At 36.8% G+C, this 20,914-nt stretch overlaps 3 protein-coding genes and 1 long non-coding RNA gene across 4 annotated transcripts in view; 2 read left to right on the top strand and 2 right to left on the bottom strand.

Annotated features, from left to right (window-relative positions):
- LOC110061368 (zinc transporter 6-like) overlaps window positions 1-13,379 on the top strand; it is a 28,130-nt gene extending 14,751 nt beyond the window's left edge. The window contains exons 8-16 of the mRNA XM_089291533.1: window positions 371-406; window positions 1,326-1,420; window positions 1,642-1,690; window positions 2,899-3,018; window positions 3,409-3,511; window positions 10,257-10,304; window positions 11,113-11,181; window positions 11,595-11,639; window positions 12,067-13,379. Of these exons, the coding sequence (XP_089147659.1) occupies window positions 371-406; window positions 1,326-1,420; window positions 1,642-1,690; window positions 2,899-3,018; window positions 3,409-3,511; window positions 10,257-10,304; window positions 11,113-11,181; window positions 11,595-11,639; window positions 12,067-12,345 (844 nt within the window). The 3' untranslated portion in view covers window positions 12,346-13,379. The remainder of the gene's footprint in view (window positions 1-370; window positions 407-1,325; window positions 1,421-1,641; window positions 1,691-2,898; window positions 3,019-3,408; window positions 3,512-10,256; window positions 10,305-11,112; window positions 11,182-11,594; window positions 11,640-12,066) is intronic.
- Window positions 6,656-10,257, bottom strand: LOC149110954 (uncharacterized). The gene is made up of 2 exons (XR_016207851.1): window positions 8,896-10,257; window positions 6,656-7,449 (listed from the first exon to the last, which is right to left on the bottom strand). It is a non-coding gene; the product is annotated as an uncharacterized LOC149110954 (long non-coding RNA).
- A 341-nt stretch (window positions 13,380-13,720) lies between the features above and the next one.
- Window positions 13,721-18,229, bottom strand: LOC110061546 (lactoylglutathione lyase-like). Its single transcript, XM_020768413.2, has 5 exons — window positions 17,964-18,229; window positions 16,760-16,900; window positions 16,118-16,185; window positions 14,925-15,014; window positions 13,721-14,046 (listed from the first exon to the last, which is right to left on the bottom strand). Exons 1-5 carry the CDS (start codon window positions 18,227-18,229, stop codon window positions 13,943-13,945), a joined length of 669 nt encoding a protein of 222 aa, XP_020624072.2. The 3' UTR covers window positions 13,721-13,942.
- Window positions 18,172-20,651, top strand: LOC110041259 (uncharacterized). Its single transcript, XM_020746544.2, has 2 exons — window positions 18,172-18,395; window positions 19,658-20,651. Exons 1-2 carry the CDS (start codon window positions 18,279-18,281, stop codon window positions 19,880-19,882), a joined length of 342 nt encoding a protein of 113 aa, XP_020602203.2. The 5' UTR covers window positions 18,172-18,278; the 3' UTR covers window positions 19,883-20,651.
- The last annotated feature ends 263 nt before the right edge of the window (window positions 20,652-20,914 follow it).

Below are 20,914 nucleotides of genomic sequence, written 5' to 3'. Positions count from 1 at the left end.
GGATATTGGCCAAGTTCCTTTTTTGCGTGTTTATGGACTGAGATGGAGTCGAGGTCCATAAACTCACAAAAAAGAACGAGGCCAATATCCAGCCATCTTGACCGAACAAGCTTGGTCAATAAAGGATTTATTATATGGCTTTCACGGAGATTTTTCTTGCGGGACACGGCGGGTAGTCCCGAGCGGGCAAGATAGCTCCATCTTGCCTGCTCGGGTAGCCAATCACAGTGCAGGATTTGATTCATCTTGCCCGCTCGCGGAGCTAGCTATATAATAAGGGTATTTACTGTTCAGTACCTTCTTCAAACCCTTCTTCTTGGATTTACAAAGAGTTACTATGTTTCTTTAATTTGCTTTTTATATTTCCCAGCACTGAAAGATTATTAATGCCCCCAGAAGTTATGACGTGAGTACAGTAATAAAATAAAATCAAAGTGTGTGTGTGTGAGCAGCTTGAATTTACTCTTCAGGATAACAGGGATCAGTGTTCAAGCTTTTATTTAAGGCACCTTTCCTTGCATTGTGTCCTTTAATTTCTATCTCACCTCACCACAACTACCTGCAAATCACCAATCATTGCACTGCAGTGACAGCACTCAGTGACAGATCATTCCCAACCACAGTGCAGTCAAACAAACACCTCTCGTAGACCACTGCCATTAGATAGATAGATAGATAAACTTTATTTAAACACGATAATTCTCATCTTAAAGGGCCTTAGTCAGCCTCTGCCATTTTCAATGCAATTGAAATTATTGATATTGCATGGTGAAGCAAAATCTGATTGCTTCACCATAAGTTGTGTTCCTGAAAGTATGTTTAATTATTGTTAGTAGTTTCACAGTGATTTTGACATGCCCCGAGTATAATACAATAGCCAAAGTCTTGCTTGTAAACAAAAACAGAGGTGTGGCTGACTAGGGCCCTTTGAGTCACATGAATGGGGATTAGGGTGCAAGGAAGGGTGCTCTCTGCTGCTTTGTCATGAGTGGGACAAGATGAAAAAGTGACTTACACCAGAATATCTTAAAATAAGTAACTACATGTATAAGCTCAATGCAAAATTTTGTTTGTTTGTTAGGCTTGGTGATCTGAATTATTGTATGGAGTATGTGCTCTGTGAACCATATTCATTTACTTTTCTTAATGTAGTACAGCTACTAGTTTGCTATTAGCTTGAAAGATGGTATTAATGTCAAAAATAAATAGCATTTAATGAACTCCATCATCAATCGTCCAGGGATGGAACTTTTTTTTACATAAACTTTAGTTAGTGATACTGTGATGAAATGTTTCATAGCTTGTTTTTGTTGTGTTGTTGTTAGGGATAATCTTCTTCCAGTCACAGTGGTTGGATTAATGTTACATTTACTTGTGACTTATGGTGTCACAAACAAGCCATTTAGTCTAGTCTCAAAAGGTAATTAAAGCAGAGCAGCTTTCATGATTCAATTTTGATTTTAAGCAGATCCTAAACAATACAGAAATATCCTGTTGTTTAAATGTTTAAATGACACATTTATGCTGCAGTCCCCAAATATTTGGATTACTCCTAATACCAATGCAGACCTTGGCATTTCAACTGGTTTATGTTACTTTATATATAATGGGCTGACACGTTTCCACATTTTATTATTTTAGCTGCATCATCAAATTGGTTACAGGATGCAGTGAATGACTTTGGTCATAGGTTAGTACATATAAGTTACATGTACTACTCCTTAATTCCTACTTTGCCAAGTTCCTGTCCCTGTTCCTGTATGGTTCTGTAGCACAGTGGAAGTAAAGCAATGGTGACCTGTTGTGGAGATTGTGGGTTTGATTCCTGCTGAAGTCAAAGATTGTTTTCTGTGCTTCATCTGGTCCCCCATTTCATTTTTAGCGCTGATGCTCCTGGGCAGCCCCTTTAATCTAAGAAATAGACTTCACACATACTAGAAGACAACTGTCTTTAGCATTAAAAAGAAAAGATTGTGTCAAATTATATCATAGTTAGTAGAGGGGAACTATGATTATATCTTGAACTGTCAGTATTGGGATATGTCATGTTTGCCTGTGTACAGCCATCCACTCTCCTCAAGGAAAATCAGAGAGGTGCATCTGTGCTTCTCCCTTGATAATCTTTTCCTTGCATAATCATTTGTGCATGAAAACCAGTTCAGTGTGACAACATCTAACATGACTCCTGGAGGCAATAAAGGAAATTGCTCTCTGCACGTGATCTTTGCACAAGACATTCAGTGGCCTTTACTATGGTCACAGTTTGCAAGCTTTTACATAACAGATCTAGTTCATCCAAAATTCAATTCAATTCAGTTGTTTGTTTATCATTTCCATGGAAATATCAATTACCCTTTCCAACAGATTAGGTCAGATCAGATTGGGAAGGTTGATAAAACGCTAATTGAAAATGGTAGGTAAGGTCCAGATAAAACTCTAATGAGAAAATGAATCAGAAAGGTCATGGCTGCAAATAACAGTTGGTCATTGGAAATTGGCTGAGCAAACTTTGCTCATGTCTGATGAAATCCCAACTGTGGTCAGACATGATGTCCAGACAATTTTTTTATCGTAAATTATTTTACAACAAGGATGAATAAGAATCTACTGTGAGTAAATCTTACTTTTTTTGGTGATGTCCAACCACAATTTCTTTTGTCTGACCAAGATGGTGTCTTAGTGAGACACATGTCCTTTCAAGGAAAAAAATATTTGTAGCCCTGCAGGTTGTTTTCCACATATTTTGGGAAGATTCCCTCCCACCAATGTTTCTTGAGCAAACAGACAGCTGTGTATAGGCTATCTTTGAGTTGCTGAACCTGCACCATGGTCCCAAAGTTGTTGGTCATGACTGCTCTGTGATGTTGGGTTTCTATTGATCAATGCTTTGATTTGCAGCATCTGTGGGTTTTCACCATTCTTGGGCAAAGTTTTGGTTCAGAGGTTCAACCCTATAGCTCTTTTGGGAGTCGCTGGAGCTGCATTAGTTATTATCACTGATTCTTTGATAAATTACAAGTAAGTGCTTGAAGTCCATGACAATTAAAACTTTTTTTGTTTCAGTCACAACCAACTTGCATTGAATTTTATATGGTTTTTCTTTTCTTTGCTAAAAAAGTGGATCAAAATTCACTATCCACAACTCCCAGATATAACCTGGTGAACCCAATGAAGTAACTTAGTTGTTTCCCGGAGGGAGAAACTGTAGAACTGACTATTTTTACACAATTCTATTTTGGTAACAAAACAATGTCTTTATTTTGCAATGATGTTTTCTGTATACTCATTGGCTCAAATGGCTTTTTAATTAGTTAAAAATATTTCATTGGTCATGTGTTTTCAAATATAATTGGCCAATTTTGGTGAAGTGACCATGGTAACAGTGGTTATTGTTGTTTTCTTTGCCAGTCAATCATTCATAGCTGACAGCTTTTGTGCAATGGTGACAGCATTCATGATGTGGGCCACCATGCTACCGCTCGGCATATACAGCGGCCAGATTCTATTGCAGGTAACTAAACTTTGTTCCTACCCAATAGTGACCAATTCTTATACAACAGTTGTTCTTTATTAATACAGAAGGCAAATTAAGTAGAACCAAAGTTATCAGTAATGAGTGTTTTTTACGTGTCTAGTGTGTTCTTAAGGAGATGGGAGAATAGGTTTTCGGATCAATGAATTTGGCCTTAAAAAGCACACAGATTGTGGATTTTTGTGGTAAATCAAGCAGACTTGCAGATTTTGAAAACACAGTGTATCGTAGATTGGATGTGAATTTTGGCCTGCATTCTGGATTGTGCCTGTCTTGATGTTTGGATCTTGGGTCCTACATGAAATTTGGATCATAGATCTTTCTTCAGCCCTGGTCAGTATGTTAATGAGTTCATCCAAGTTATTTCTTTTTTCGAACAAAGCTAATTTAAACTCAGTTGTGAGACTGTTATTGGAATATTATTGTACTGTGTTATAGTCATTAAGCATGTTGCCTTCTTTACTATTTGTGCAAAATTAACAACGGCATTCACATTTACCACTTTACCTTTGAAGTTTTACTCTTCTGTTTCCAGATGTGGTTGTGGTTTCAGATTTGAACAAAAATATTAGCTGATCAACAGATTTGGTGAAAAAAAGGCACGGATTGGTGGATTTGCATACCCCTATACAAGCATCAAGAGTTTCCCGCTTCCGGTTTTTGGGCAATGCATTATGGGATATGCGCTCCAGAAAAGTGAGCACCAACTCTCAAATCTCCGCCATTACTGAATATTCGTTTCAGCTTCGCGTTTGTTTACCTTTTATTTATGGTGTGCTTTTCCACTGGAATACTTACTTTACGCCTTCTATACTGGTCAGCAATTCTACAAACTGGTGAGTCAATCAATTTTTTGGCTACTTATGTCTTCCGCGAAAAAAATGCGATAAAACTTTATGGTTTTCAAGAGGGATGTTTACATGCGAAATGTTTCAAGTCTGTAATCATTCTGTTTTGATTTCTTCTCTAGGTATGGGATTTGGGCGCCGGAATTTTGTTGTTGTTGGCTGCCCAAACAGCGGGAAAAGGTTGAATAAATGGGAGAAACAAACCTGCACTGTTCATGTTTGAACAGGACACATACCTGCGACTGCGAGCCACCATTCAAGCTTTTTTCCCTTCCCAACGAAGAAAAAGGATAGCGAAGGAAGACGACGTTAATGTTGCTGAGTCATTGTATTTTCAATTGGTGCTAGCTATTATATTGTTTCAATTGCCATTTGCTTCTTAATTTAATGGGCCAAATTTATTAATGTCACTGTTTATAATTCTGGACCTTTGACTTAGCTATATATGTACCTGTATTACAGATAATGTTGCTATTTTTGCACATGCCACATTTCATAAATCTCATTGTTCAATGGCTAAATGTGGCTCTCATGTGCTCTATTCTATAGCTATTTTTAACCCTGTTAATTATAAAAGGCTTAATTTCAAAGCTATTTTAACCCTGGTTATGTCAATTTTAAAGCTATTTTAAAGCTAACTCATGTATGTTTTGGTCAGCACTCTGTACTATTTTTTGGCTATTTTTTGTTTCAAAATAATGGATTTAAAAAAGGTAAAAAATTGTTTTAAAATAGTCCAGAAAAATAGTAAAAAAATATATGATAGGAATGATAGGAATGATAGGAATAAAATAACATATAAAATATATATTTCACCTACACACGCGACAGGAAATAAATCTTGTACCAGTATACTGAATTCATTAATTCAAGTACATTTTGTCAGTTTTCTGAACTGCCATTCGCATACATGAATGACCACAAAACGTTGGCTTAAAAGTTAAGTTAAGAGTGTCAAGCTCTTTGTGTTATGTAAACAAGGATGGGACAGATGAGTATCAACATTGTTTGTGGTTGTTGACAGGAGGATCCTCATTGAGGTGAAGACCTCTTCTTTGTCTTTTTATGTTGTTGTGCACTCATTACGCCTTCAGTATTGACTACAAAGCTATTACATTCAAAGAATATTTTATGTAAACTTCCTTGGAGTTTTGTTTGGGAATACAGTTGTTTGTTTCATTAGAAACTTAATTGTACCTCACTGAGGGTTATTTAAACTCAACCTTTCTCAGTGTGAACAGAATGTACAAAATACATAGCAATAATGGATCATCCTTGCAAGTGCAACAGTCTAGTGCCATATATTTTGTGTATTCTGTTTAAATTTGTAAGGTTGTACATTAAATGGTTCTTACTGTGGTATTATTATAAGAACCATGAGGATATTATGATGATTTTACTACAAAAAAGCCAGAAAATGGCTTATGTTTTCATATACATGGAAGAGGTTTGTTTAGGGTTTTTATCACTGACTCAAAAAAAAATTATTAATTGCACTATAAGTAAAGAAATGCAGATGTTAAAGTAAATGGGTTATGGTAGAATTTTCAGTGAGAGGAATATTTAAAGGGGCTGTGTTGCAGATTTAAATTATATTTTTTTGCAAGGACTTTAAATTTTGAATACAGTAAAACATTCAGATAACCAGTCTCAATATTCTATGTCCACCACTCTTGGTCATTAGCCTCTACTTAAAAATCATGTTGAGGTTTGTTCCTACTTCAAAGAAATTTGATTTCACTTGACAAGACGTGTTAATATATTGCGACATGTATCCTTTAATAAAAGTAGGATAATTCAACCCTTTCCTGGTGGCCATGGAGTCTTACACAGGACCAGGAACATCTTATTTAGGATTTTTTTTCCAACAAGCGTCCAATTTCTCCCGTTTGTGTATCATTTGTTAAAATCAATTCATCATTTGGAAATAATTGAGGATTATTGTAAGAAAAGAGATTTGAAGAGCTACAGTGGTCAATTTAAACTCCAAGGCTGTGGTATGTAACATTCACTTACTTTGAATTTAAATTATCTTTAGTGTACTGAATGTGACTCTAGCTGTTAGAGCATGATAAATTAATGGTATTTAGTAGCATACATTGTGTGCTTTTTATTTCACCGTAAACTCCTCTTTTGAATTCTGGAGCATTGGGACAGCCTCAAGAGGTATCCTGAAATTTCAAAAACTTGCTTGTGGACTGATTTCCGGAGTATTTGGTTGAATGGAGTGTGGCCATTGTTATTATGTGGTTATTTCTCCACACAGAAAAAATGGTTATTAAGCATTTATGAAGTAGTTTAATGTCCTGTTGTGAATCCAATGTCTAGCTGGATTACAAATAAAAGACTGAGTTTTTATGTGCATTGCTTTGCATAGAGCATTGTATTTTTCTACTAATAAGTACAGCGATGGCATTACAAGACTTAAGTATATGTGATACTACATCCACAAGTGTTTAATCTACACTGTCCCTGGCCTCAGAGCTTTGGTTATCCTCACACTGAGCACCATAGGAGAGACCTGTAAATGGATTTGATCTTGTCCAGAATAGTGAAAGTAACAGGAATTCTTGAAATACTTCTTGATATACTTACATGAAATGAGAAAAGTGCTCTTAAAATGGGAATTAATTTTAAAGAAACAATATTCTTGAACTGTTCTTGAAAATAAAAATAATCTTGTCTTGAAATAAGAGCATTCCTTCTTAAATTAAGGATTTTAATAAGGAATCTCAAAGTAAGAAACTGTTTCTTAAAATAAGAATTAATCTTAAAACAAGAAATTTTATTTAACAAAACCAAATTCTTAACTGGAGATTTGTTTTAAGAAATTTATTTCTTACAATAAGATTTTTCATTTAAGAGTGTTCAGCGGTCGGTTGGACAGGAATTCCCATTTCCGAGGCTGCAAACACATGAGTAACTAGTTCTTGCTTGCTTCCGGAAACTTTCAAGGCCTGTTGACGGCAATAAAGCTTCAGAGCGTCAGAATGCCAAGAGTTCACTTCATCGTAAGTTAGACTCCTCTGACTCCTCAGAACTCATGGCAGCCGGTCAGAAATTCTTCGCCTGAAATCACAACTTTAAATGTAATTTTTTCCCTCAAAATTATCTGGAAACCGTCACTTGAAACTTTAGACGTATGTAGTTGATTAGGATTGGTAGAAGATGAATTAAAGACGGAGAAGTAAGACAAGATAAAAGGTAACCAGACGCGAAGATGAAATGAATATTCAGTAATGGCGCAGATTCAAGAGTGGTGCTCACTTTTCTGGAGCGCATATCCCATAATGCATTGCCTGAAAACCGGAAGCGGGAAACTCTTGATGCTTGTATTCACCCCCCTCCTTAAGTTACTGACTGTGGAAGTGTCTAATCCCTTGAGTACCAGACCAATGTGTATGCTGTGTATAAAGGAAGGTTAATCTGACTAACTGCATTGTGACTAATATACAGACAACAGATACAAGGAAAATTAGCAATGGTGTATTTCGTTATTATTCTATACCATCTTCAGACTGATGTTTTCGAAGATGAAGATGGTATAGAATAATAACAAAATATAACATTGCTAATTTTTGCTGCTTCTGTTGTCTATATATTAGTTACAATGCAGTTACTCAGATCAACCTTTATCCTTTATGTACATGTATACTGAAATCATCAGCAAGTAATGGGTTTTGTGTGCTGTGTGCCACACCATTTTCACTGAAAATGAGTGTCTGGTAAAAAACGTCTAATACCATGAGCATTTTCACTTTGACTATAGACATGGACACATTTTCTGAAAGGTCATTAAATGCCTTTTCAATGCAGTTAAGTTTGCTGAGTCTGATGTAATTTGATATCCCTATGATGTCACAACCATGGGAAAATTAGCAGTCGAACTCTTCTGAAATTCTTGGTGGTCAATAAAAGCTGCTTCTGGTATGCGAGGAGTTTAAGTAAATCTCTTAACATTTTGATGTAAATAGTACATCATATAGGCACCTGAGCGAAAAAAATCATGACGTACTGAGCATGTCATATAATCACTCAAGAGATTATTGATGCATAATACACAGCTTTGAATAGCTTTTCCATACACACAATTGTAAAATATGTTCTTTTAGTTAAATTCTCAATGATGAAACAATTTTTTTGATCTATTCAGAGGGTGTAAAGATTCATATTGATTTATAACTGTTTTATTGCATTCTTCATACAAACGAAAGGTCCTAGAACAACCACAAAATATTTGCTTTATCTTTAGTTGGAAATATCTTGGAGTGGTTGCAAAATAAGTTCAAAACATCTGGATTTTCATATTTTCAGTGTTACCATCAAATTCAAATTTAAAACGATATTCAAGATCATTTCACAAAAAGTTGTGTAATAATTTAGAATAACCTGCAATCAGGTGTTCTTTTTCGGCAGTTGCAGGGAGAAAGATATAGGTAGGGAGGGTGTGATGGCAAGGTAACAGTAGAAGCAAAAACTATTCCATGTTTGCATGCAAAAGAATGACATACTTACCACACCATAATTACCATTTGCGTCATTTGTTGCTGCTGCAGTGAGTGAGCCTGAAGTGAAAAGAAGAGGCAGCAGATCTTATTAGTAAAAAATTACAATATAGGGGCATTCAATCACTTTTCGTGCAAAACGCAAGGAATTGTGGTCAACAGTAAGATCACAGATGCAAGGAATTGTGGTTATGTGCAAATGGAGGGATTGAGATGAGCTGTTTTCCATGTGCTCTCTTCAATCAATGAGAGCAGTGATGAAAGCTATCAGGAACTTATCAGTCCATAATATCCAACCAAAACACTCTTGTGGCAAAGGAATAAGAAAAACAGTTAGAAGACTCATCTAAAACTAACAGAAGTCGTTTGGAAAATAACAATTACAGAAGTGAAGAAGTTAGTAGGTCAGAGGTGCCCGCCATGACAGAGAACCAAGTTTGTCTGTGGAAATTGCCACAACAGCAAGCAAAGTTGTAATTTTTAACCAGGCATCTGTTTTATAGTTTTAAGCAGAGCTCACTATCATCAAGTTTTGTTTGCGATCTTTTGAAGTTAGTATATTATTTCAAAAAAATCACAGATTTTGCCGTTACCATTTAAATTTTTTTTCTGCACAACCTTACTCTGTTTTGGAAATCACATGGGGGAAGAATATATTTCCTTCCAATCCTTTGCAAATTAAATTTACGGCTTGTTGTTTTCATTAAAATTCTACAGAGTACTTGAACCAGAAGTCATACAGCTGTCACCTAAAACCTTCGTGAATGATACATTTCCCATGTAATACATAATTTCATATTTAGAAACCTTGCAATAATGCTATTTAATTCTTTTGAGATTTTTCTGGTAACTCCAAGTGTACTAATATAAGAGTGTGAGTTTCGTCTGTAAGAGAGCTGTGAAAATGTAATGAAGCTTAGTGCTGTGGAGTGCTGTAATCCGAGAGGTTCACTGAACTAGTTTGTTACTTACCGATGATCCTGAATTCTGTGTGGGAACAACCCTGCTCTGCATTGACACTCCTTACATCTTCTTTCCCTTCGGCGACATTTTGTACCATTTATTTATTTAACTTCAGCTAACTAAAATACTTAACTTATATACAACAAATTCACTAGACCGGGAGACCAGTACAGCAAAGCCAATTACAGTGGATGCCAAGGCCCTTATTAGAATTTAGAATTTAGGTAAACTGGTTTACACTTAAATCTTAGAAAATACAACAGTAAATTATTTTAACAATGCTGTGGGAAGTCACTCACTGGCTGGTAATATGTCATAACCACACCTGATTGACACATTAACTATCTATAACAACACCAAGAGAACTCAGACAATATGATATTATGTTTTTATTTTACTTTTTTTCAGACTTGTCCCACTGATATTATGAGCCAGATAGACAAGTGCCTCAGAGAGGTAAATTTATCTTCTATACATTATATCTAGTTGTTGAAAAGCTTCTGAGCTGCAAAGGTGAACCACAGTTGTTGACATCTGCTAATTTTATTGGTGCAAATAGTTTTCTTGGTCCAGATAGAAAGCCCATTTATTCCCTCTCAACTTAATTTTTTTTATACAGGTACTTATTAATACAGACAGCAGTGCTTTTTTACCTCTCTTAACCTACAACTTTCCTTACAATTTGAATTGAAAGTTGTGAAAACATTACAGTGAGTTCCTGACAAAAGAACATCCGGTTTAATTTGACTGGGACGAAGGTTGATTCAAAAATTCTTTTATTCACTATTGTTAGAATCATCCCACAACCACTTCCAGTGGTTACCCAAAGACCTGCTCCCCCACCCCCTCCCTCCAAACAGTGCACCACTGAATTATATGTTCATCATTCCCATAACGTAAGATAGTAATAAGAAACAGTCAACATGTTACTTAACATGGTATCTACAATGGGTGACAAAAGTGTTCAGACACTTGGCAGTAAAAATCGATTTTTGAATGTCTTGGAAACATTTCTCCCCTTCCTCCCCAAACAATGTTGATTTTTCTATTTTTTAGACTGCACAGACCACAGCACCTACACAACATTGAATTGGGGGGGGGGGGGGGGGGGGGCTGGGGGTATCAGAGAATTAATGCTAGATGCAGATAAAATAGAATAAGAAAAGTGCCATTTTCTAAAAGTGTCTCAGCTACTTTTGTCATCCATTGTGGCTTCCTCTACAATGTTTTTTTTTTTCACTTGTGTTGTTGATATTTTTTGCAGGCATCCACCTTAGATGGAGTGCTAGAATTCAGAAATGAGCATTTCTGGACAGTTTCATTTGGAAGAATGGTGAGATGACACACTTTAGTCCATTCAGTTAAGTGTTAAGTGAGTAAACCTCAAGGGGCTTAAAGGGTTGAAACGAGGTTAGTTAGAGGTAACATTCAGAGCTATCTTAAACTGAGAGTCGAAAGTTATCGGGCAATTACTTTGGTTTTGGTTTTTGGTTTTATTACCTTTTGAGATTGGCCAAGTAGAAGTAATTGAGTTGGTCTTGGGCTAACTGAATGGTTGTGAATGTCATTAAATTACCATTCAGTAATAATAATTACAATTACAGGACAGTTTTTGTAGGTTAATCCTTTCCTTTTGGATCTTTAAAATGGTAGTAACAGATTCTCAGCTCAGGGACACTGTTCTCTACTTAAGATTATCCATTTTGGGGGGATTTGCTACTAACATTTGTCATTAAACTTTTGTAGGCTGGCTCCCTGCATGTGAGAATAAGAAGAGATGCAAGTGAGCAGGTATGAGAATGTATATGCTACAGGATATGTTACTTGCAGTGTTCAGACACCAGAAATCAAATATGTACAAACTACATATGTACATTATTAGAAAACATCCTGTAAAAATCGTATACTAAAAGGTGTACTTATATTGCCTATCACTTGTAGTGTCAATCCTTAATTGCCCTCATATTCATATGGACCTGCATCCATTTCATTTCATTCACTATTTTGTCTTTTAAGCTTTCTCATCCCTCCAGCTTTGTACAGGTCTTCTATTTATCTTTTGGTAAATTTTGACAATGTTATATTTATTATTCAGAGTTGTGATAAAATGAACAGACCAGTCCGAGCTTCTTAGTATTAACAGTTAACTGTGAAGCATATTGGTTTTGTTTTGAGTTATATTGAACTCTTCTAACTTGTAAAATGTCTTCTTTGGTAGATGGTGTTAGCCCATGTAACAAACAAGTTATCCAGTCACGTGACTCACTTATCAATCCAGGTGTTTAAGGATGACTGGATACGATCATCAAGTGGGTCAAAGCTCAATATTTCCAGCCTGTCTGCTTCTCCTAGCAGCTCACCATTGACTAGGACTTACAGTAGTCCTCAGCAGTACAAAGCTTCAGGTGGCACAAGAGACAGACCTAAACAGGAACGGGCAACTGCACAAAAACTCACAAGCCCTTTCATCAACATTTCTCCTCACAAGAAATCCTGATAGTTAACAGGGCAGCATATACAGAATAATGACACAAATAAGAAGGTCGTTTTTCTCCAACTGAGTTGCATGCTTTTTTTCCCTTTTTAGGGAAATGTTAGTCACTAGAGTAGTATTATTTATATTGAGGCAAAAAAGTAATTAAAACTAACTCACTCAAATAGGAATAGATGTTTGTACAAAATGTCCATTTAATTTTACTGTTCAAATATTTAAGTTATTTTTATAATCTTTGATCTACTGTCATCTCCAAGTCCATATTTGTTACAGTATTACATAAATTGTTGTTTGACTGAATGATCAGTGTAATGAAGAACCTCATTACTGATCAGAGAAAGAAAACTTTGACATGGCTGGCATGTAAAAGAAAAACACCCTATTAAGCTGCATGTTGTTTTGCTGTGTAGAGCACTGCATGTAGCCCTATTCTCAGACGCTACAGGTCGCTTGCAGCCACCCACTCTCTGAGAATTAGGCTACAAGGCATGGAGTAGTAATTAAAACATAATTCTTGCATGCTCAGCTCTGAAATAATTAAAAGCAAGTATCTGTATTTGCCCGGAAGAAAAGCCCTCAGAAGACTATTCAGTTCGAAAAGTTTTCTCTAATATATTACTAATTTTCAGTTGTCAGTGTAAGGCTACAGCCTGTATGCATGTGTGGCAAAAGTCAAACACAAGTGCTCAAAATAATTTTGTAGTCTATCTGTGTTGCAAGCTTAGAAATCATTAGACCACTGGGTTATTTCCATATGTTCTTAGTGGACAACACATTCTGTTGCTCAAATATTTGAACTACGAGTATCACATAATAGACCCTGTCTGATTTGATGTCCATTGCCTGATTCTAAAGTGGAATTAGCCAGAAGTTTAACTTTTTAATTGAGACAAAGTGTTAAAAACTGGATAAACCAATCAATATGCATGAAACTTTCTTCTCTTTACCACCATGATGTTAAAGTTAGAGCAATCCAAACAAAGATAATTACATATTAAATAAACACCTTGCCAGCTTGCTGGCATATCAGAGGATAATGGCTAATGCCAATGATTGATATGTTGAAGTAAGAATTTCACAGTCACTGTAGAATCTTTGCCACCAGACCAACTGTTCATTTTTGGACAATCTTTTATCCTTAAACATTATCCTCCATTTTACTCAATACTCGGCTGTTCCCATTAACATCACACTGAGCTGACAATGCACGCCCACTACCCACCAAATTATTAATGAAAGTTTTCCAAACATGATGGTGTGTACTGCCCCTACTCCCCACAGGTCAGTCCCCTTCCCTACTCACCCATACACCTATTCAACCATTTTTGACAGTATTTTGAGCATGATCCCACAAGTTTAAGACACAACAAATTAAATCTTTAAGAAAGTCTAGTATTTAGCTTTATTCACGTAATTCCTAATGGTAATTAACAGGAGTGCAAGTGTATTTAATAGTATAACAAACAATATTTCTTTAACTACATGTAGTGTCTAGATATTGCATGGAAGACGGTAATATAATTTGTTACTCAAATGGTGTTCCTGAAATGTTGTCTAAGCACTTCTTAGATGGAGTCTCCAACAGGTCATAATAGCCTTTCTATGATGAAAACTCTCTTGTAACCTTGACAAGATTTTCACCATTCAGAATTTCAATCCAGTATCCATCTGGATCTTGAACAAATGCTATTCCTTTCATTTTACCTAACAAAATGGTAAGGGCAAAAAACAGTTGTATAAAAGACGATAAACATTGCATGGCCCTAATAATAATTATTAGGTTTGGTTCTTGTGTACTGGTACACAAGAACAGACATAAATTAAAGAACAAACAATACAGCGCAACTAAACAGACTCCTGCACAAAGTAATGTAATGGTTATTCCCTCAGTGTGTCATTGCACGAAAGCACAACCAATTATTGGAAAGAAATAGACTGAAGAAAACAAATGAATGGCAACTTTTAAGTAGAAGCATTTTACCGGTACTCCTTTACATCATTCAAGGTCGACAAAAGATTTCAGGGGCAAAAATGCACTGTTGCATGATGCTTAGTAAGTAACTACCTGGTTTTTAGCTGTTGGTTTTTTTGAACCACTGCACACCTATCTAACCAATCAATCCAAAAATGAAAGTTTCCTGGGATGTCTGCAACTTTTTTTGAGCAATTACAGTGTGACTATTCCAACCAAGGCCACCGAACAAAATTTTCCACAAATTTAACAAATAAAAATCATAGAGGTTAATTATAGTTTTCCAACAAATTACCCTGGCTTGTAATCAAGTTGTACATTTCAAAGGTAACAGATTTGTGGTCACTTTCGATAATTTGTTAGAAAAATATTGTTAACCTCCACGATTTTTATGCACTGAATTTGTAGAAAATTTTGTCAGATGGCCTCGGTTAGAATTGTAGTCACACTGTAATTCCTTGTACAACTTTTTTTTTTCGTATTCTTCAACAACAGTGGTTAACATTTGTTTTGCAGAAACATTTATCCTCTGATTGGTTAATTGTGTTTCAAGAGGCCAAGTTCAAGAAGTCAAACTTAAATATGAAAACGGTATGAAGAACAACCTCACCATCATTAGGTTTCTTAACAAATGTGACCCCCAGCTTTTCAAATCGCTCACAAGTCTTTTCTACATCTGGCACTGAGAAACCAATATGTCCTTGAGTGGAACAAAAACATTGTTCAAAGTGATTATTCAGTATTGTCATTTATTATATGGATGAACAGGCCCCTGATGATAAAAGGAATTGGTTCCCTGAGTGGTCTGAATCTTGCAATACAGACCACTTAGAAGGACTGCACACAATTGATTTGGGCAAATTGTGTTATCAGTACAAAGAATAAACAGTTTTTTCTTAAGGAGAAATATTTTTACCTTCATGTATGAAGCACAATTTCAGTTAAATGTTCTCAAAAGCAATGTTAGAAATGCCTACTTTACATGCCTGCATTGACTGAGAATGGATTGCAGGGATGCATCAATTTATCAGCAGATTAAAAATAGCCATAAATAATAAAAACTTATTGAACTAGCTTGTTTGGTCTGTATTAGAAAATATTGGTCTCTTTCTTTTCTTTTTTTTTCTGCAATTTTATGGATCTTGCCTTCAGCTTGGTGCATGAACACTCAACCATTATTCCTTTTATATGGACCTCATGCTGCAGATCTCTCTAAAGCGAACAATCTCAGCTAATTTGAATGAGATTATTAACTTCAAGGAATATTCAAACAGCAACAACAAAAACAAGACAAGAAAGCATTTAAACAGTCTAGTTTACAATGCAAGAACTGAAAAGCTCATAACTGATGAAAAATGTTTTGTTTTGTAATATTCTTATAGCCACCTGATATGTTATTTTTTGGGTGTCTCAGAAACACCTAACAACTAACAACCCCTCCAAACCTCAAAAACTAAGACTTAAGACCCAGTTGTCAGAAAATTATTACTGTGCCTTTCAATAACATGCAGACTCTAAAATTCAAAGCTGAACCGACAAACGCGTTTTTCACTACCATCAATCACAATTATGTTCGCAGCTCCTCCCAGCTAACAACTACTGCTGAGCACTGTTTCGTTGTCTGAACTCAGCACTCAAAAATTTGATTACCATGCGTGTGGCAGTAGCTGAAAGCTGGGAGGCGCCACTGAACATTTCATTGATGGTAGCAAAAAATGCATTTGTCGGTTAAGCTTTGAATTTAGAGACCACATGTTATTGAAACATGCAGTAATGCTTTTGTCCCACAAAGTTCACACTCACCAAATCCTTTAGGTTCAGAATTTCCATTGTGGTACTTCACCTCGGGATCATCCTCAGTCCCCCAGTTACTGGCAAGATCAAACATAAAGAATATTGTTCGCTTTAAAATCAAACTTGTAAAACATTCCTAATGAGTACATGAATGCAACAAATAAGCTGAGATAGTGACTTTGTTAGCACAGTACCCGGATGTACATATTTTTAATTTCTCACCAGCAAAACAATGTCATTTCCTATCAAAGGCTTGAGCAAAAACATTTACCAGAACTGCATATAAACCAACCATGACATTACAGGACACAATGGAGTACAAGAAAGCACATGCTATTTTAAGCTTGAATTTCATATTAACTCGACCACTAGAAATTTCTATAACACTACAGTCAGTGTAACAGGTCTCAAAATGAGGTACAAGTTTGGCATAAAAATGAAATAAAATTTGAAAATGCAGTTACATGGCAAGAAGGACACACTAGATATTTCTAATGGATTATCTATCACAAAATGCTTGGGCAGCCTGTATTCCAGGTTACCTATTTACTTCATACCACTCATATGTACTGGTTAGATCACTGAGTAATTTAAGACACCTATTAACCAACTGTTCGGGTTAAGTGCTGATGTAGGTGATATTTTGCTTACTGAGTCAACTCCAGAGTGGCTTTCTGGGCACAAAGCCACTTGGTTCTCTTATCAGCATCATTTGGAATACTGCCTGCTTCCTCGAATCCCAGGAAATACAGTGAAAATTTCATTTCTGGGAAGTGGAACTTCCTTAAAAGCCTAGAACATGAATTGGACTGGTATTAACACAAAACAGTATATTTTATCAGTGAATTAGCTTCAGTCTGTCTTTTGAAGTTAACCACCTTTTGAACAACCAGGCCTACCTCGTGAAATTCTTAACCTTTTATATACCTACAGCCTGAAAAAGGCTGTACCCCTTTGGGACAAAGCCTCCTGTGAGTGTTTAGTCCAACTAAACTCCCAAACTACCCCTAAAATCAACACCTGCCATGTCTACAGATATTAACTTCCTTAATTTCCCTATAAAATCTCAAATGTGGGAGGGAACGGGGATGGGGAGGGGGTACGAGAGAGGAAGGAGAAAAAAGAGCAGGAAACGGGAGAGAAATGCAAAACACTGATTTTCAGCAGAACACTTTCAAAACAGGAATCCAAAATGTTATTTGACCTGTAGCATCTTCTGAGACTTCTCTGATACTTCTCAGCAAATGAGCAAATAAACATTCATGCTTGGGCCGAAAAAGAGACTTACTTCTGCTTATGAATTTGTAGTTAAATGAGTAAGATCTGTTTGAGTCTCCTAATTTACAAGGGACAGGAGTAGGACGAAAGAGGGAGGGAGTCGGGAGATAAAGGTATAAGAGACGCAGGTGAAGAGGGTGCGGGAAATTCTGACACTCTGCCCCGTGCCCATCTCCCTTCAGAAATTGACCTCTTCTTGGGAAAAACACTAAAACAATATGAATATGGTATATCCTACCAAAAGAGGCTACCTCCCCAGCTATGATTTATCATTGGGCCATTCCATTTTTTATCTGCACCCCCTCCACTCCCCCCACCGCTCCTATTGAGGTACTAGGTAACCGTAGGGAGGAGTCTTAAAAGCCGTTCCTGAGGGGGTAACTGCGTCCACACCTTTGATCTGTTAATAAATTCTGATCGGGGAAGTGTGTCGGCACTTTGGTCTTCCTTTCTTGGGGGGGGGGGGGGGGGGGGGTAAAAAGTTTACTTTTCTGAAGGGGTAAAATTCAAAGCTCCTCAACGGGATGGTGCGGACATTAAAAGCGTCCACTTGGTAAAATAGAAACAATGTACAGACCTCATACCCATTACACGCGTGTAGAAATCCAACGACACTTTAGGGTCCTTTACCCTAAGCATGGTCTGCTGAAAGGTAAAGCCCTTTGTAGCTTGGTCTGGTTCACTGAGGGAGGAAGCTATGTCCTCTTCTGACAGAGCCATTTTTAGGCTTTGATCCGGAGAGAAAAGATTGGTCTTGTACCCAGTCCTTTCATGAACATCTGAACATCGAATAGCTTGGTCGCCTGGTCGGTTGCCTGGTATATTATTCATCGAGTTATTCATCGCTTTGTACCATGCATGTTACATAAGCTCAGTCAGAGCCAACGGCATTATGATTAGCGACAGACTGTACCGTCTTTTGCTAAGTTCTGGGATTACTTTTGGTGGTTTAGGCGTGGCTTGGATTCTAATGAAGGCCATAGTACCATCTAAAGAAGAAATGCTAAAGGTATTTACCTGCGAAATATTTGTTAAGGCGGCCTCAGTGAAGAACTCGGCGTGCAGCCCTGCCATCCTGAACTGGATATCTGGAGAGTTCTCTAAACAAACGAGAACATTTGCGATGAAGCCTAAAGAATAACTAAACAGCTCATAGCTAGTGCTACAAATCAATGAATAGGAACCAGTAACAGACCATGTTGCGCCATCTTCTAACTGTGCAATGTGTGTATAGGAGGGGGAAGAAGGAGGGGTTGACTTCAACCCCGGAAACAAATTTTTCAAGATTCAAACAAGCTCCTCTAATAGAAGTAAATAGCAACCGTATGAGTTATCTACATGACATTGGCAGTGTAACAACTCTCCCTCCTGACTCCTCAACACTGTGAAGGGGGACACTGGGGGCCTCTGAACACTGCAACACCGCCAAAAAAATTAACGAATATCGCATCACCGCAATAAAATTCAACGAAACAGCGTCACCGCAACATATATTTTTAGCCCCTTGATTTGAACGTCAACACTTGACATAGAACTTTTATACCTCATCAATTTTCGACAAAATAAACATATCACAATGCTGGTCATTGTCTATGAGTCGATACTGCTGACTCCTGTAAAGGTCAAAAACAGCTTCAGATTGGCAGCTTAGGCATATTGAAGATTAACTAGACAGTGTTGTTCTGTATTGGTTGGTTTGTATTTTAAACACTATGATGGATAGCTTTATTAAGTAAAATCATTGCAGTCCCCGAAGCGGCTCAATGGTAAGTGTTGTGCTTACTATGCAACTATAAATTAGCACAGATCAAGGAAGTTTTTGTGCTAAATTTAGGTCGGAGAAAGGTCTAACAAGAAATGCCAGCACTGCAAATAATTTCATTTCACTGAACACTGTAGCATGAAAAACACAAACATCACACACCATAGGGTTTGAGATCACCACAGCACTGCAAGGCGGGATTTTATTCACCACATTATTACTGCATTAGAAAGACAATCAACACCACAACACTGCAAAGTCCTGTGTCTCCCTCTTTGTGACCAATCAGAACGTAAATTAACAAAGGATGCAGTTCTGTTAGGTTCAGATCTCTTTGGTCACAACATTTTTAACAGAGTTCTTTAAAGTTGACTCCCAATAGTTCAAACTTTTAAGGGCGATCAAGGTTTCAAGTTAGTTATTGGAAGATGGAACAAATGACTCAATGCCCTGCATGCTTAATGGAGAATAGATCTTTTTGTTTATTAACTTGATTATTGTTACTTTAGAAATTGCCAGAGGAGGCTACATCACGTGAGGCCTTAGCAGCAGAACAAAGAAGACATGAGGATTTTATAATGGTCCTTCAAGAAAACATGAGGTCAAAAAACCCTGCTTGGAAAGTTATGGGAATCGATGAAGTAAAGGAAAGACAAAAGAGAAGAGCAGAATATCAGCAGAAGAAAGAATCAAAATTACAAGACAAGACATCCAATGAGCTTTTAAGTGAATAGCTGGGAGTTTACAAAGAAAACAACAAAAGGTCACCATGACTTCCCAAAAAATACAAAAACAAGATTTGTCACAACTACAGGGGGGAGACATCTCTTGCTCATTTTATGGGAAGCATTCACTGTACTTTGTTGGGAAAGTCATGCCAGGAAAAACAATTAACTGCAACAGTAAATTTTTTGTACACTATAACGTGCACACACCCCGTATGTAACTCACCTGGCTTGAACATTGACCATTGGAAATTCTGCAAGGTGCAAACTACAGGTGATTAATTCAGCCCTGGGAGACAAACAGTTAATAAAAAGCCCCTCAGTCTGTAAAATTTGGAATTAAGTTGGCTGATACCCATGTGCAATTTTATAAGTGCTAAGTTCCTGAAAAAAAACACATCTTCAAGTGACAAATATCATAACAGTTTAATATACTACTTTCTCATTCAACAAAGTTGTCAGAGTAAAACAGCCTCTCAATCATAGGAAAGAAATTAAATACTTGTTGTTCAAACATGGAAGAATGCAATGTAGAATCCTTTTGATGAGTGTCAAAAAACTTTTCTTTCTCTGTGTTTTTTCAAAACACTTTATGTGGTCCCCTCCAAACTTGTTGAATAAAATGTGTACTCATTTAAGTGACTGGTAAAATTGTTAGCTTGAAAATGAACTGAACACTGACTACACCATATCGGAAACCATTTCATTTTTTCACAATTTTTTTTCACACAGTCACTTACTCAGCTGGTAGAAATTAAAAGAAAATGAATGCCTCTGACAGTTGCAAATTGCCTTTAAATTGGAAGTCCAACATTAAACTTGTAGCCTAACTAATTTTCAGGAGGCACGGTGGCCTCATAGGTAGTGCACTCATCCCCGGATCAAGTGGTCTGGGTTTGAGCCCTGGCCAGGGACATTGTGTTTTGTTCTTGGGCAAGACACTTTACTCTATGGTGCCTCTCTCCACTGCATGCAATTGATAAGTGAAACAACATCAATGAAAAGGTGTAAATCTGAATTGTAGAATGCTCTTCTCAATGG

The sequence above is a fragment of the Orbicella faveolata genome, unplaced genomic scaffold (assembly GCF_042242905.1).
Source record: "Orbicella faveolata isolate gen_17 unplaced genomic scaffold, um_ofav_v1 contig_24, whole genome shotgun sequence".
Lineage (NCBI taxonomy): Eukaryota > Metazoa > Cnidaria > Anthozoa > Scleractinia > Merulinidae > Orbicella > Orbicella faveolata.
The sequence above is the reverse complement of the archived record's forward strand: the minus strand, read 5'-3'. Positions and strand labels throughout refer to the sequence as shown.